The sequence below is a fragment of the Mesoplodon mirus genome (assembly GCF_964341445.2).
Source record: "Mesoplodon mirus genome assembly, chromosome: 12".
Taxonomy (NCBI): domain Eukaryota; kingdom Metazoa; phylum Chordata; class Mammalia; order Artiodactyla; family Ziphiidae; genus Mesoplodon; species Mesoplodon mirus.
The window spans coordinates 85,272,185-85,287,797 of NC_138988.1; the positions used below are offsets into that span (position 1 = coordinate 85,272,185).

The window sequence follows — 15,613 nt, forward strand, 5'->3', positions numbered from 1 at the left end:
GTTCTATATAAAGGAGGTACTTTGCGTCCCTACTGTTTTTTGTCGCTGTACGTTGCTTGTTTATAGATCATGCCTGAGCTGGCGAAGTCCGCTCTGGCCCCGAAAAAGGGCTCTAAGAAGGCGGTGACCAAAGCGCAGAAGAAGGATGGCAAGAAGCGCAAGCGCAGCCGCAAGGAGAGCTACTCCGTGTACGTGTACAAGGTGCTGAAGCAGGTCCATCCAGACACTGGCATCTCGTCCAAGGCCATGGGCATCATGAACTCGTTTGTCAACGACATCTTCGAGCGCATCGCAGGCGAGGCGTCGCGCCTGGCGCACTACAACAAGCGCTCGACCATCACGTCCAGAGAGATTCAGACGGCCGTACGCCTGCTGTTGCCCGGGGAGCTGGCCAAGCACGCCGTGTCCGAGGGTACCAAGGCTGTCACCAAGTACACCAGCGCCAAGTAAATTTGTCAAGTAATTTTTATACCTAACCCCAAAGGCTCTTTTAAGAGCCACTAAGTTGTCAGTATTAGAGCTGAAAATACGGACTCTGAATTTAGGTTTAAGTTCTAGCGATAACGTGAGCGATTGAGAATTCCATTGTACTGAATCATACGTACTGTGGTCGTAAATTGCCTCTGAATAGAAGGAAACCAATTATACTACCAAGTGCCTCAGAAACACGGCCCTTAGAATCTGGTAAGTTAACACGTGAACACAAAGCGAATCATTCTTGTTTCGGGGGTCTTCTGTGTGAAGTACAGTGGCTTCCTGTTTAAGCCTTAACAGCCTCTGTGACACGTGTCCTTTTTTCTCCACCACCGGTGTTCTAATATGCATTTATGTGTCAGTAAACTTGGGTCTCCAATGACCTCCCCAAATGCAGCCTTTTAACTCAGCAGTTATCTCATGTCCCTGGCCGTACGATGTGCTTAAAAAGATACAGAATGGCGGTAAGGGCATTAAATTGGCAAAACAATGCTTTCGCTCGGCTTTTAAATTTCGGCCTTTCCAGCCCATTTGGAGTCAGGACAATGCTAGAACTCTGCGCCGCCCTCCCTGCCCGCCCCCCGCCCCACCCACCCCAGCCAGGAGGAACAAAGTCTGCAAGGCAAAGAGAAACATGTCTTCAGAGTAAAGATATTGTAATATGAGGGCTCACCAAAAAGATCTTATGTGGTCAATTTACTAGTTTTTAAAAAACACATACGGCTAGAGAAACAAGTAACAGACGGTTGGTAAAATGGGGGAAAACAAGGTCATATCCCTCACCCCTGACATTAAGAAATATAAAGGACTGGAGAGAGATTTTAGAGTGGAGCCTGAGTCCGGGCCTCTGGTCTCATAAAACTCAGGCCTCCAGACAAATCCAACCCGCAGCCGAGAAGCTAGATGGAGGCCCCACCCGTGCCTGGGGGAATCTTGGCCCGCGATCACTAAATACTGTGCTCAGCCCATTTTCCACACCCTAGAGTTAACTATGTGAACTGCCTTGAGCGATCTATGTTAAATGGTTTAAGACACCAGCGTACAGACGGATTGTTACTTTAGCCCTTTCTTTGAAAACTTGGGGGCCCTAAAAAGGGCCTTTTTAATAAACAGGATCAAACTTTTTCCTTTTAGCCGCCGAAGCCATAGAGGGTGCGTCCTTGGCGCTTAAGCGCGTACACTACGTCCATGGCCGTGACCGTCTTGCGCTTGGCGTGCTCGGTGTAGGTGACGGCGTCCCGGATCACGTTCTCCAAAAACACCTTCAGCACCCCACGGGTCTCCTCGTAGATGAGACCAGAGATGCGCTTGACACCTCCACGTCGGGCCAGGCGGCGGATGGCGGGTTTGGTAATGCCCTGGATATTGTCGCGCAGGACTTTGCGGTGGCGCTTGGCGCCCCCTTTCCCCAAACCTTTCCCCCCCTTACCACGTCCAGACATCCTCAGGAAATGAGCAGAAAACTGCATTCAACTTGTCGCAGCTCCTTTTAAAAAGTAACCTCTGCGGACCAGAGTGAAAACCAAAAGAGCTGTGGCGGGAATCCCTCTGGCTTGGGGGAGGGGACCTAAAGACCTAAAGGAACGAGCCGGCCGTACTACTCCCGTTTGTTCTCTTTCAGTTAATTCTTTTGACTCCTCAAGACGTAGGCTATTTTTCTCCCCTTTTCTCATTTAATGTGTTTCGCTCCTCACCCTTGTTAAACAACAAAACTTTAACATTGTAGATGATACATAAAATAGCACAGAGAATAAAATATTCTGCTTTTATCTCTACTTATATACATGTCTTCTTTCTCTACCAATATTTGCATACAGTTAATACCATTTTGTGAAGTTTTTCTCCCAATATATGGGGGAAATATATTACCTAGAAATAGAGCAAAATGGGCTAATAAAATAGAGAATTTCAAGATCTTCCAGGTATATTGCTAAATTCTCTTCCACCAAATGTGTGTCAATTTTCATTTTTAATGTAAGTTCCTATTATTATTTTACTGATAATGGGTAGAATCATTAAAAAAATTTAACTATAATAATCCAGACTTGGTTTCTTGTATAGAGAATTAACTTTTAAAAATAACCAGCTGGCTAATCAGTATAACATAGTAAATATTTTCTCCACTGATTTGAGGAACTTAATTGATCGTTTATTGAATATTTCACTTAAAATTATTTCTTGAGTTTTTATTCTGCTGATCAGTCTATGTATAGTGCTGTAGCATTTTAATTATTTGTAATGTTGAAAAATAAGTATTTGCCAGTGAATTCATACCTCATAATTATTTATTTCAAATTAATTTCTACTATTATAGAAAAATAAATCATTTTATCTAGCTGCAACAAAGTAGTTCTTTTAGTACTCTTAATTGTATTAAATCTATAAAATTTATTAGGGTAAATTTCTTATTTTTGAAGTACTGTGTCCTCCTAACCTGCACAATACCGAATCTGGGTCTTTAAATGTCTCAGTAGATTTTTTTTCTAGGTAACATAATTTAAAAAAATTTTTTAACGTTCATTAATTAGAAGAGCAGTTAATTTGTCATTAGTGAACAAGTAGAAAATTCAAATGCAGAGAAAAGAAAGTCTACCTTTGTCTTTCTAAGAAAGCCTTTATTAAAAGAATGATTATATATTACAAACATTCTTGGTTGTATATACTTAATTTTAAAAATATATACTATTTTACTATTGCTTAAATTGAGAAATTTGAATCCCTTCTTTCAGCATTAGCATATAATCCCATTGTTATTCAATGATTTTCTTTCACTTTCCTTTATTTCAATGAGTTACTTTTAGCAAGGTTGCAATACAGTATTTTCAAAGTACTCCTATAAACTATAAATTTCATAAAATAAATAAAAACCTTTGCAAAAACAAAAATGATTCAACCAACAGGAACAAAATTCAGTATATATTACAGAGATGGGTATATATCCAGCATAATTCAACAAGTTAATTTAAGGGCAAATACAAGTTGAAAATAAGAGGTTTAATTCTCCCTGAGTGTCCCTTTCCTTTCCTTTTTCTCTTTCAAAATTTCTTTCTCTGTCCTTTTCAAATGTACGTAAGGTGGCTAAAAAAAGCCCTTTGCCAGCCTCTTAACTCAGGAAAGTTTCCTCAAGGACCTTAGAGTCCTCTCTTTAATCATCAAGGAAAATAGTATCTATTTCCCAGTTTCCTGACTCCAGATTGCAAAACCTACCTAATGTAATGGGTAGGATCTACTTACCTATATAAAAGAGTGAGATTCTTTTCTCTCTTTGCAATCTCTTTAAAAGATTGCCCGTGTAGAGCATAATATTTTGAATAAGCATTAAGCTTATTCAATAATAAACTTTCTCTTCTTTTGTTTTACATTATATTTTCCCAACATTAGTTAACTGGATTATATTTTACAGACCCTTCTCTACATTTTTTTTTTTTTTTTTTTTTGGCTGAGCCAGGTCTTCTGCAGTACGCGGGACCTTCGTTGCAGCCTGCGGGGTCTTTAGCTGCGGCATGCAGGGATGGAACCCAGGCCCTTTGCATTGTGAGCGTGGAGTCTTAACCACTGGACCAACAGGGGAGGCCCCCTTCTCTACTTTAAAAATGAGTAAAATTCCCACCAACTACTAGCCTCCCTTCCTAACTGATTTCATGAGTTTTTGCATAACAACTAGTGATTATAAGACTAGCAATGGATGGATATCTGAAAAGTTTGTCAGATTCTTTATAATTTCTGAAATTGATAAGCAAAGGTTTATTGTTGTATAAACATACAATATATTATTTGATAAAAATACCATGCTCTTCGGGCCGTTTTCTAACATAGTAACTGACTTAATATGTTGAGATGAACAGTTCAAATCCAGTATTTTCTTTGTATCTTTATGTTCTTTCACTGTTGAAGGGCGGCTGAATATGCCATCCCGAAGTATGTCTCTTTGTCCTAAGGGTTATTTTGAACTAATTATTTTTGAGAAACAGCATAGACAGGTGAATCTCTGAAAACATAAGTTACCTTTTTGTAAGAGACACATATTTATAGAGGAAAGCTCCATTTGTGTCTCCCTCTCTATACTATGAAGGGAAGGATGATTCTAAATCATGAAAAAGATCTTATGGGAGAAGGCACCCACTTTAACCTGCATAACAAACCCTTGTTTATTACGTTTTTTTTCTGATAATGTGGGCCCCCTCCCCTACACAACTTTCTTTTGTCTTTAGATAATGACGGTGTGTAAGGTGGTGGCTTGGGCCATCTTGAGGAGTTTACTCATTTTTCTTGGGTCTCTCCTGTATACATGAGGTTTACATGTTAATAAAATTTTGGTGGTTTTTCTCTTTTTAACTTGTCTTTTATTCTAGGCAGTCTAAGCCAAGAATTCAAAGGGAATTTTTTTTCCTCTCCTACACAATACAAATCAAATCCAGCAGCAAACTTTATTGGTTACACTTGTGAAATATATCCTATACCTAACCATTGTCTATTACCCCAATTTAAGCCAAACCACCATTATCTCTCAAAAAGACCACTGCAATAGCTTCCTAATTTATATCATTACTTCTAAACTTTGTATTCACCATACAGTTGCCTTAGTGAACTTTCAAAGAAATGTAAATCAGGTTATGCCATTCCTCTGTTCAAAACTCTTAGAATGATTTGCAAAAACTTGTTTAGAAATATTCTCTGTGTATCATTTAAAATATAATGCATGAGTTCAGATTTTTTATATTAATACAGACAATAGTATACAACAAAATGTTAGTATTTGGTGTTGAAGGGGAGCAGACTAGGCCACCCCAAAATACACCATTTAGCATAAGGATTATTTCGCTGAACAGAGGCGTTTGAGATCAAGCAGATCCAAGAAAATCTTGCTTTCCTTCTGTTTCCCTAAAAGCAGGACACAGATTTACAGAGATGTCCCTCCTCCTCTCTTTCCCAGGAAGAACAAAGGTTAATCCTAGTAAACAACTTTAGACCCTTATCAATGGAGAAGGCATCAATTTAAATATGCCTAACAAAGTTTACCCTTGTTTCCCTGTTAACCTCCTCGTACCTGACCTCCCTACATCTCCATCTTTAGCGGAAGATGGTATTTAAGCTGGAGTTCTTTTTATTTGTTTTGTTTTGTTTTTGGGCCGCACCTCACAGCTTGCAGGATCTTAATTCCCTGACCAGGGATTGAACTCGGCAGTGAAAAGGGATTGACCTTGGCAGTGAAAGCCACCAGGGAATTCCCTGGAATTCTAAGGCACCTCTAGAGGTACTCATTTTTCCCTGGGTTTCTCCCATGTATAGATGAGGTATAGTTGTTAAGAAACTTGTTTTTCTCTTTCGAATTTGGCTTTTATTACAGGGCTTGTTACCCGAAAACTGGGTTCGCCTCTTGGTGGGTGTCGCACCAAAAGACACAACCAAGCCAAAAATCAGAAGGAAGAATTTATTACTACTTGCAGCAAGTAAGGAGAACACCGGGAATCTTCCCAAAGCAGTGTCTCCGTGAACAGCAAAACTGGGGAAGTTTTAAGCTAAGGGTACATGCATATTCATGAAGGGGCTCGAGCAGAGAATTCAGCATAGAATTGGGGCAAAGGTTGACAGAGTCCAAGCTTTAGTTGATCTGAAGTCACTAGGGGCAAAATTATCATTTCATTCTCCACCTAGGTGGGGGCCTTAGTTCCTGCAGAACCCAAAGACTGTATCAGATTTTTATCTATATCCCTTGAGGAGGAACTAGGACTTTGTTTTATTGTTGAACTATTGTGTCTTGACTGCTTTTCCTTTGTTCCTGCACTCCCTTACTTTCCTTAAGATCATTGATTACTGAGACATGTTCAAGGGCAAGCATCGCCGCCACGCTTAGATCACAAAATGGCTTAGGCCAAAATGGCTTCTTTTATGTAAATAAAGCCATTCTGGAAATTCCCCGGTGGTCCAGTGGCTAGGATTCCACGCTTTCACTACCAAGGGCCCGGGTTCAATCCCTGCTCAGGTGCGGGAACCTCCTAACCTATCTGCTTACAGGCTCTTAGCCAAGAACTCAGAAGGGTGGAGGAAAAAATATGTTTTTTCCCTACAATTGGAAGACGTATTTAAAGACAGAACAATTGAATAATGAATGAAATCATTGCGTTACGTAACATCTAAAAAGCCTGTGAAAAGTCAAATATTTTACTGTTTTTTGATGGGTCATTTGAGTGTCTAGCATTGTTAGATATTGTTGTCAGCATTTCTTTTTATTTCAAGAGTCTTATTTATACTAGGATTGGAAGTAGTTCTATTTTAAGTACAAAAAACAAAGACAATAAAGGGGTATGAATAATTATATGAGATATTAATAGACTTAAGTGCTAAAGAAATTCCAGCTATGAAGAGGCAGTTTCAGTGAAAAATCATAATTAAGTTGCAAAAGAATGGGTTAGATTGACCAAATCTTACAGCAAAAGTTTTCCACCTGGGATCCATATATGCCACAATGCCTCTGAGGATAAAAATCAGCAGGATGTGGATGGGGTGGTGGCTGTAGTGGTGAGGGGCGAAGTCCATGAGTTTAGATGGAGAAAAATATATATTTTAATTAACCTTTAACTGAACTTTGGCATTTCACTTTATTATGAATTTAGGCCTCAAACCTCAGTACCTGTTACTTTGTTACCCAGTGGAAATCACAGATGTTTCATTTTTCATAACAATTGCTGAGTTATCTTAAACCATCTTTTATACTTATCTTATTGCTGATGGCAGTTAGGCTCCCCAAAAGACTGTTATGTAGTGTGTTAACTATATAAGCACATATGTCACTCTATCAAATTCTTTTAAAAAATACTTTGATAACTGTAATGTAATAAATTTTTTTTGCAACTTTTGCATTTTGTACACTTAAAACATTATTCTGAGAAGTTTCCACTTAGTCACCACACAGCCAAAGGTGTTCACGATATTCAAGAAAAAAAAAAGTTAACGTCTTTTATTTTGAGATGACATCAATTAAAAGAGTTCAGTGAGTGGAGAGTAAGAGGCTAGATTCTGCAACCTAGGCAGTAAAAACCATTGGCAGGGGTATTCCTCATTTGGTTACAGCAACAGAAGTTACTCGTAATGTCACATCAAATAACTCTTTCAAAGGTAACCCTTATCAGCTTTGCTGACTTGGTTTCTGTCAGGAGCCCACAACACACTACATTTCTCCACTACTTACTAACTACTTTGTCGAACCATATCATAATCCTCTATATTATTTTCCTTACCCCACACTTACTTTAAGTCTACGAGGCAGAAGTTTAAGTCTGCGTGATTGGCAACACTTGGCAACATTTCAATAGCAATAGTTATGGAAAACATTTCTTCAAATGTCTTGATCTGTTTAAAGTTCGTTAGAAATAACTAACCTGTCAAGTTCTCCTGAGGCAACAACATTTGAGATTTAGGCCGCACCCCAAATATGAGAAACCTTTCTCGGGCTCCAGAGTGGTGTCACATCTACAGATGTAATCCCAATATTTTAACGTAGCAACATTGCTTCGTGGCACATGTACTGTTAGGGAAAACGTATGTGGCTGACAGTAGTTGGGTGAGGGAGACTATCGTGCCACGAAGCTCTCCGTTGATCTGTAGGGGAACTGGATGTCCTTGGGCATGATGGTGACGCGCTTGGCGTGGATGGCACACAGGTTGGTGTCCTCGAAGAGCCCCACCAGGTAGGCCTCGCACGCCTCCTGCAGCGCCATCACGGCCGAGCTCTGGAAACGCAGGTCGGTCTTGAAGTCCTGCGCGATCTCGCGCACCAGGCGCTGGAACGGCAGCTTGCGGATCAGCAGCTCCGTGGACTTCTGGTAGCGGCGGATCTCGCGCAGGGCCACCGTGCCGGGCCGGTAGCGGTGCGGCTTCTTCACGCCGCCCGTGGCCGGCGCGCTCTCGCAGGCCGCCTGGTCAGGTACTTGCTGCACTGTCTGCTAAATTCGAGTCAGCGTAGTACTTCTTTTGTTACCAAAATGTTTCAGAAACTTTTATTAAATCTCACTACCGCTTTTCATCGTCCAACGTAACAAATGTTAAACTCTTTTACAGAAAACATGGGTGGCCCTGAAAAGAGCCTTTGGTTTGAATTTACTAGAGTTGCTATAATCTATGCAATTACTTGCCCTTGGCCTTGTGGTGGCTCTCAGTCTTCTTAGGCAGCAGCACGGCCTGGATGTTGGGCAGGACCCCACCCTGAGCGATGGTAACTTTGCCGAGCAGTTTGTTAAGCTCCTCGTCGTTTCGGATGGCCAGCTGCAGATGACGCGGAATGATACGCGTCTTTTTGTTGTCGCGAGCCGCGTTGCCTGCCAGCTCCAGGATCTCCGCGGTCAGGTACTCCAGCACTGCCGCCAGGTACACCGGCGCGCCAGCCCCGACCCGTTCGGCATAGTTGCCCTTGCGGAGCAGGCGGTGCACTCGGCCAACGGGAAACTGGAGCCCCGCCCGTGAAGATCGGGTCTTGGCCTTGGCGCGAGCTTTCCCGCCTTGCTTACCTCGTCCAGACATCATGAAAGTAACGAGTATACCTCAGAAATCTTTCAAAACGAAAGCATAGGGCGGCAGCACTTTTTATAACCCTTATTGGGCGCGAAAAAGGAGGTATGTCATTGGTTAGGATTGTGGCTTCATTTTAACCAATGGAAAGGCGGCAGTAGGATTCTTGCCTTGTGATTGGGCAGAACTAATTTCTTACGGCTTCTTAAACAGCCACCAATCAGACACAAGATTTAACTTATCACCTTATTTGCATAAGAGGTTCTATATAAAAAGGACACATCGTATCTTTTACTACGCCATTTCTTTTTCTTGAATTCTTTTGAGTTGATTTTCATCATGCCGGAAGTAGCTAAATCTGCTCCTGCTCCGAAAAAGGGCTCCAAGAAGGCGGTAACTAAGGCGCAGAAGAAAGATGGTAAGAAGCGCAAACGCAGCCGCAAGGAGAGTTATTCCATCTATGTGTACAAGGTGCTGAAGCAGGTCCACCCGGACACCGGTATCTCGTCTAAGGCCATGGGCATCATGAACTCGTTTGTCAACGACATCTTCGAGCGCATCGCGGGCGAGGCGTCGCGCCTGGCGCATTACAACAAGCGTTCGACCATCACGTCCAGGGAGATCCAGACGGCCGTGCGCCTGCTGCTGCCCGGGGAGCTGGCCAAGCACGCCGTATCCGAGGGCACCAAGGCTGTCACAAAGTACACCAGCGCCAAGTAAACAGTGAGTTGGCTGCAAACAATTTTAACGGCTCTTTTAAGAGCCACCATGTGCTCAGAGAGAGAGCTGGTGCTGGTTTTGTTTCTGCGCTGGTTTTCGTAGCTCATTACAGTATTTAGTCTGCGAAGTAGAGCAAGTGCTGAACAGTCCTTTAGGACTTTCCTGTCACGGTAAGTTTAAGATACACTAACTACAGAAATGATGTTACCTGACCCTGGCAAAGCTCTGGAACTCCTTGTAACCCTGCCCTGGCCTTTTCATTGTCGTTTAGGTACTTCGTATATTTAAAAAGGTTCAGGTACCAATTCTGTTACCATTTAGGGTTAAGTAACGAGGGGGGAGTTAACTTTTAAATTCGTAGTAAATCCAAATACTCATGGCTCTGGGACAAAGAATTGGATTCCTGCGGGGGTGCAGAGATTGCGCGGGCAGTTTAAATTTGCCCGGACGCCCGCTCTTTCCCTCCACGGCCTGATTGGTTGCCGGAATCCAGGAAGAGATCGGGGGTTTCGGTGCGCAGGAGAAATCCACTTCCTGCTTCTCAGTCTAGCACACAGAAGCTCTTTAATAAACATTTTCGGGTAGTTCCTGCTTTTTTCATTTGTCTTTTTCTTAGTGCTTTTTCCCTTTCGAGAATAAGGTTTATTTAAAAATCGAAATTTTCTTCGGAGAGAAAGGAACTTGGTGGATGTGATTTTTCAGCCTGAGAAACACCAACGCTTTATTTCATATTAGAATATTGCTTTCGTTTTGCCCTATATCCATATAATAGGAAACATTGCAAGACTAAACATGACTATTTGGGGTCCGATGAAGGCGAGAAGCTTGAGGGCGTTTATCTCAAACTTTTTTTCTGAAAAAAAATCCATTTCTATTTTAAAGTTGCTTTGGTTGGAATTTTAAATGCTATTTTAACTTTGCCTGGAACCAGTGAAGAAAAACAAATTCCGCGTCCTTCAGGTTGTCATGAATGAGAACCAGGCACTCAGGCACTCAACGAACAATGCTTCTCTATATTACGGTTGTTTAAAATTACGTGTCTCTTTTAGGTCAAAAGCCATTATCTATAAAGTTTGGAAGCTTCCACTATGGCTGATTTTTGATTTAGGTCGAGATTTTCAATGAATTTAATTTACGTAAATAAATTACCTAATTTATCTAAAATGGATCTAAATTTAGCATAGTAATAATGTCTAAAAGCAATTAATATTTGTTAAATCCACTGTCAAATGTACTCTTCCCCTTTGTTGACCCAAAGCCTACCCATGTTTCAACGCCCACTTCAGCCTTGCCTGCTCTCTGAAATTTCTTCCCTTTTTTGAGCTTTTTCTAACAGCTTGTCCAGAATTTGGAAACTGCCTCCATAGTGTCTCATATATCTATTTGAGTTGCTACTAACTGGCTTGTTGTGTGTTTCCATATAGAGAATGTACACTCATTATGACACGAAAAAGAAAGAAAGAAAGGAAGAAAGAAAAAAGTTCTTTTCTTTCACCATCTCCATCCCACACTAATGGTAACCGAGTCCTGTAAATAAACAGAACATAAACGATTTTTGTTACTTGTTGTGTCATATGTCACGTGAGCCTCCCATCTTCTCCATTAATCCAAATAATTAGATGATAATTTCCAAGCTAAATACTTTTTTGGTTGTTTCTTTGTCTTTTAGTATATAGCAACCAGAATAAAATCTGTGGAAGAAGGAGAGGGATTGGAATAGAAGGTGAGTCATCCTTTATCCCCAGATGAAAATTCATAAAGACTAAATTTTTGAAAACTACAAAGTGGAAAAGTCCCAGCCAATTCTCCTATTACGCAGAAAATTAAACTGCCTAAGAGATAAATAAACCAGGTAAATAAATCAAATTTTCATCTTTTGGGCTGTTTGCACCTTGATGGAATTCCCTTATGAGTAAGGGGTGGATTTACTCCTTTGCTTGAAACACCAAATGCTATCAGTTTATCTCATTGGTAATCAGTTTCAGAAGAACTCGTTCAAGGCTAAACTAACAAACACAGTATGTCATTTGAAAAAATGTACGTTGTGGTGTATCTTATCACAAAATAAATAGACATTTTTTGCTCACAATACTTAGAACTAATTGCCAGGTCTTCCCCAGAGGTCAAATCAGAATGATGCCTTGACTATTGCCTTAGATGAACCAGCTGGTTGTTAAGGACTTTTTTTCAAGGTACATTAAATGATTATATTGCCTTTTCTACTCTACACATATTTCTTTTTAAACTAATCTACAACAGTTATTGAAATCAAGGCACCCATTCCCTCAGAAGTTAATAGAGACACACTGACAGAGTCTGTCAAAAGATTAGTGGCTCTATATGTAGATACCATGCAGATATCTGTTTTTCAATTATAACTTTATCTTTGCTATGTTAAAGTTAATTTCATTATAATACAAATTTCTGTTAATTTTATTTTCAATTGTTGATGATATATGGAAAATACTCAATTAGTAATAACTACACTTACAAACTATCCATTGATTTCAATAAATTTTGTCCTGGAGGCAGGGATTTGTCTTCAATGAGGTAGACACTGATTCTAGATTTGAATGTGCTTCACTTTCTCTTATGTTGTTGCTAGCAAGACTATCTGTGGACTTATTGAATACTTTATACCTCATATCTCACAACATTTTTTAAACCAATCTCAATACATTATAGAGAAAAAGTAAGGCGATGTACAAATGGCAATGAGACTTACTGCAGGCTTTTTTCTTTTAACATCTTTATTGGAGTATAATTCCTTTACAATGGTGTGTTAGTTTCTGCTTTATAACAAAGTGAATCAGTTATACATATACATATGTCCCCATATCTCTTCCCTCTTGTATCTCCCTCCCTCCCACCCTCCCTATCCCACCCCTCTAGGTGGTCACAAAGCACCACGCTGATCTCCCTGTGCTATGCAGCTGCTTCCCACTAGCTATCTATTTTATGTTTGATAGTGTATATATGTCCATGCCACTCTCTCACTTTGTCACAGCTTACCCTTCCCCCTACCCATATCCTCAAGTCCATTCTCTAGTAGGTCTACATCTTTATTCTCATCTTGCCCCTAGGTTCTTCATGACCAATTTTTTTTTTTTTTTTTTTTTTTTTTTAGATTCCATATATATGTGTTAGCATACGGTATTTGTTTTTCTCTTTCTGACTTACTTCACTCTGTATGGCAGTCTCTAGGTCTATCCACCTCACTACAAATAACTCAGTTTCCTTCTTTTTTATGGCTGAGTAATATTCCATTGTATATATGTTCCACATCTCCTTTATCCATTCATCTGTTGATGGCCACTTAGGTTGCTTCCATGTTCTGGGTATTGTAAATAGAGCTGCAATGAACATTTTGGTGCATGACTCTCTTTGAATTATGGTTTTCTCAGGGTATATGCCCAGTAGTGGGATTGCTGGGTCGTATCGTAGTTCTGTTTTTAGTTTTTTAAGGAATGTCCATACTGTTCTCCATAGTGGCTGTATCAATTTACATTCCCACCAACAGTGCAAGAGGGTTCCCTTTTCTCCACACCCTCTCTAGCATTTATTGTTTGTAGATTTTTTGATGATGGCCATTCTGACCAGTTATGAGATGGTATCTCATTGTAGTTTTGATTTGCATTTCTCTAATGATTAATGATGTTGAGCATTCTTTCATGTGTCTATTGGTAATCTGTATATCTTCTTTGGAGAAATGTCTATTTAGGTCTTCTGCCCATTTTTGGATTGGGTTGTTTTTGTTTGTTTGTTTGTTTGTTTAATGTTGAGCTGCATGAGCTGCTTGTAAATTTTGGAGATTAATCCTTTGTCAGTTGCTTCATTTGCAAATATTTTCTCCCATTCTGAAGGTTGTCTTTTTGTCTTGTTTATGGTTTCCTTTGCTGTGCAAAAGCTTTGAAGTTTCATTAGGTCCCATTTGTTTATTTTTGTTTTTATTTCCATTTATCTAGGAGGTGGGTCAAAAAGGATCTTGCTGTGATTTATGTCATAGAGTGTTCTGCCTATGTTTTCCTCTAAGAGTTTGATGGTGTCTGGCCTTACATTTAGGTCTTTAATCCATTTTGAGTTTATTTTTGTGTATGGTGTTAGGGAGTGTTCTAATTTCATTCTATCACATGTAGCTGTCCAGTTTTCCCAGCAGCACTTATTGAAGAGGCTGTCTTTTCTCCATTGTATATTCTTGCCTCCTTTATCACAGATAATGTGACCATATGTGCGTGGGTTTATCTCTGGGTTTTCTATCCTGTTCCATTGATCTATATTTCTGTTTCTGTGCCAGTACCATACTATCTTGATTCTTCCAATACAAGAACATGGTATATCTCTTCCATCTATTTGTATCATCTTTAATTTCTTTCATCAGTGTCTTATAATTTTCTGCATACAGGTCTTTTGTCTCCTTAGGTAGGTTTATTCCTAGATATTTTATTCTTTTTGTTGCAATGGTGAATGGGAATGTTTTCTTAGTTTCACTTTCAGATTTTTCATCATTAGTGTATAGGAATGCAAGAGATTTCTGTGCATTAATTTTGTATCTTGCTACTTTACCAGATTCATTGATTAGCTCTAGTAGTTTTCTGGTAGCATCTTTAGGATTCTCTATGTATAGTATCATGTCACCTGCAAACAGTGACAGCTCTACTTCTTTTCCAATTTGGATTCCTTTTATTTCTTTTTCTTCTCTGATTGCTGTGCTAAAACTTGCAAAACTATGTTGAATAATGGTGGTGATAGTGAGCAACCTTGTCTTGTTCCTGATCTTAGTGGAAATGTTTTCACCATTGAGGACGATGCTGGCTGTGGGTTTGTCATATATGGCCTTTATTATATTGAGGTAAGTTCCCTCTATGCCTACTTTCTGGAGGGTTTTTATCATAAATGGGTGTTGAATTTTGTCAAAAGCTTTCTCTGCATCTATTGAGATGATCATATGGTTTTTCTCCTTCAGTTTGTTAATATGGTTTATCACATTGATTTGTGCATATTGAAGCATCCTTGCATTCCTGGGATAAATCCCACTTGATCATAGTGTATGATCCTTTTAATGTGCTGTTGGATTCTGTTTGCTAGTATTTTGTTGAGGATTTTTGCGTCTATGTTCATCAGTGATATTGGCCTGTAGTTTTCTTTCTTTGTGACATCTTTGTCTGGTTTTGGTATCAGAGTGATGGTGGCCTCGTAGAATGAGTTTGGGAGTGTTCCTCCCTCTGCTATATTTTCGAAGAGTTTGAGAAGGATAGGTGTTAGCTCTTCTCTAAATGTTTGATAGAATTCTCCTGTGAAGCCATCTGGCCCGGGGCTTTTGTTTGTTGGAAGATTTTAAATCACAGCTTCAATTTCAGTGCTTGTGATTGGTCTGTTCATATTTTCTATTTCTTCCTGGTTCAGTCTCAGAAGGTTGTGCTTTTCTAAGAATTTGTCCATTTCTTACAGGTTGTCCATTTTATTGGCATACAGTTGCTTGTAGTAACCTCTCATGATACTTTGTATTTCTGCAGTGGCAGTTGTTACTTCTCCTTTTTCATTTCTAATTCTATTGATTTGAGTCTTCTCCCTTTTTTTCTTGATAACTTCTGGCTAATAGTTTATCAATTTTGTTTATCTTCTCAAAGAACCAGCTTTTAGTTTTATTGATCTTTGCTATTGTTTCCTTCATTTCTTTTTCATTTATTTCTGATCTGATCTTTATGATTTCTTTCCTTCTGCTAACTTTGGGGGTTTTTTTGTTCTTCTTTCTCTAATTGCTTTAGGTGTAAGGTTAGGTTGTTTGTTTGAGTTGTTTCTTGTTTCTTAAAGTAAGATTGTATTGCTATAAACTTCCCTCTTCGAAAATGCTTTTGCTGCATCCCATAGGTTTTGGGTCGTCGTGTTTTCATTGTCATTTGTTTCTAGGTATTTT

General features: G+C 39.7%; 5 protein-coding genes across 5 annotated transcripts; 2 read left to right on the forward strand and 3 right to left on the reverse strand.

The window, feature by feature from the left end:
• Positions 1 to 69: 69 nt before the first annotated feature.
• Positions 70 to 471, forward strand: LOC309813555 (histone H2B type 1-K-like; the record flags this gene model as incomplete). Its single annotated transcript, XM_082638540.1, has 1 exon — positions 70 to 471. The coding sequence occupies one exon, from the start codon at positions 70 to 72 to the stop codon at positions 448 to 450; it is 381 nt and encodes a 126-aa protein (XP_082494666.1). The 3' UTR covers positions 451 to 471.
• A 1,133-nt stretch (positions 472 to 1,604) lies between these two features.
• On the reverse strand, positions 1,605 to 1,916 carry LOC309813655 (histone H4; the record flags this gene model as incomplete). The annotated part of the gene is made up of 1 exon (XM_082638716.1): positions 1,605 to 1,916. The coding sequence occupies one exon, from the start codon at positions 1,914 to 1,916 to the stop codon at positions 1,605 to 1,607; it is 312 nt and encodes a 103-aa protein (XP_082494842.1).
• Positions 1,917 to 7,892: 5,976 nt separating this feature from the next.
• Positions 7,893 to 8,539, reverse strand: LOC309813169 (histone H3.1-like; the record flags this gene model as incomplete). The annotated part of the gene is made up of 2 exons (XM_082637749.1): positions 7,893 to 8,414; positions 8,531 to 8,539. The coding sequence occupies 2 exons, from the start codon at positions 8,537 to 8,539 to the stop codon at positions 8,046 to 8,048; spliced, it is 378 nt and encodes a 125-aa protein (XP_082493875.1). The 3' UTR covers positions 7,893 to 8,045.
• LOC309813926 (histone H2A type 1-like) lies at positions 8,342 to 8,994 on the reverse strand (the record flags this gene model as incomplete). Its single annotated transcript, XM_082639121.1, has 1 exon — positions 8,342 to 8,994. The coding sequence occupies one exon, from the start codon at positions 8,992 to 8,994 to the stop codon at positions 8,599 to 8,601; it is 396 nt and encodes a 131-aa protein (XP_082495247.1). The 3' UTR covers positions 8,342 to 8,598.
• Positions 8,995 to 9,315: 321 nt separating this feature from the next.
• On the forward strand, positions 9,316 to 9,699 carry LOC309813535 (histone H2B type 1-J-like; the record flags this gene model as incomplete). Its single annotated transcript, XM_082638510.1, has 1 exon — positions 9,316 to 9,699. The coding sequence occupies exon 1, from the start codon at positions 9,319 to 9,321 to the stop codon at positions 9,697 to 9,699; it is 381 nt and encodes a 126-aa protein (XP_082494636.1). The 5' UTR covers positions 9,316 to 9,318.
• Between the last annotated feature and the right edge of the window lie 5,914 nt (positions 9,700 to 15,613).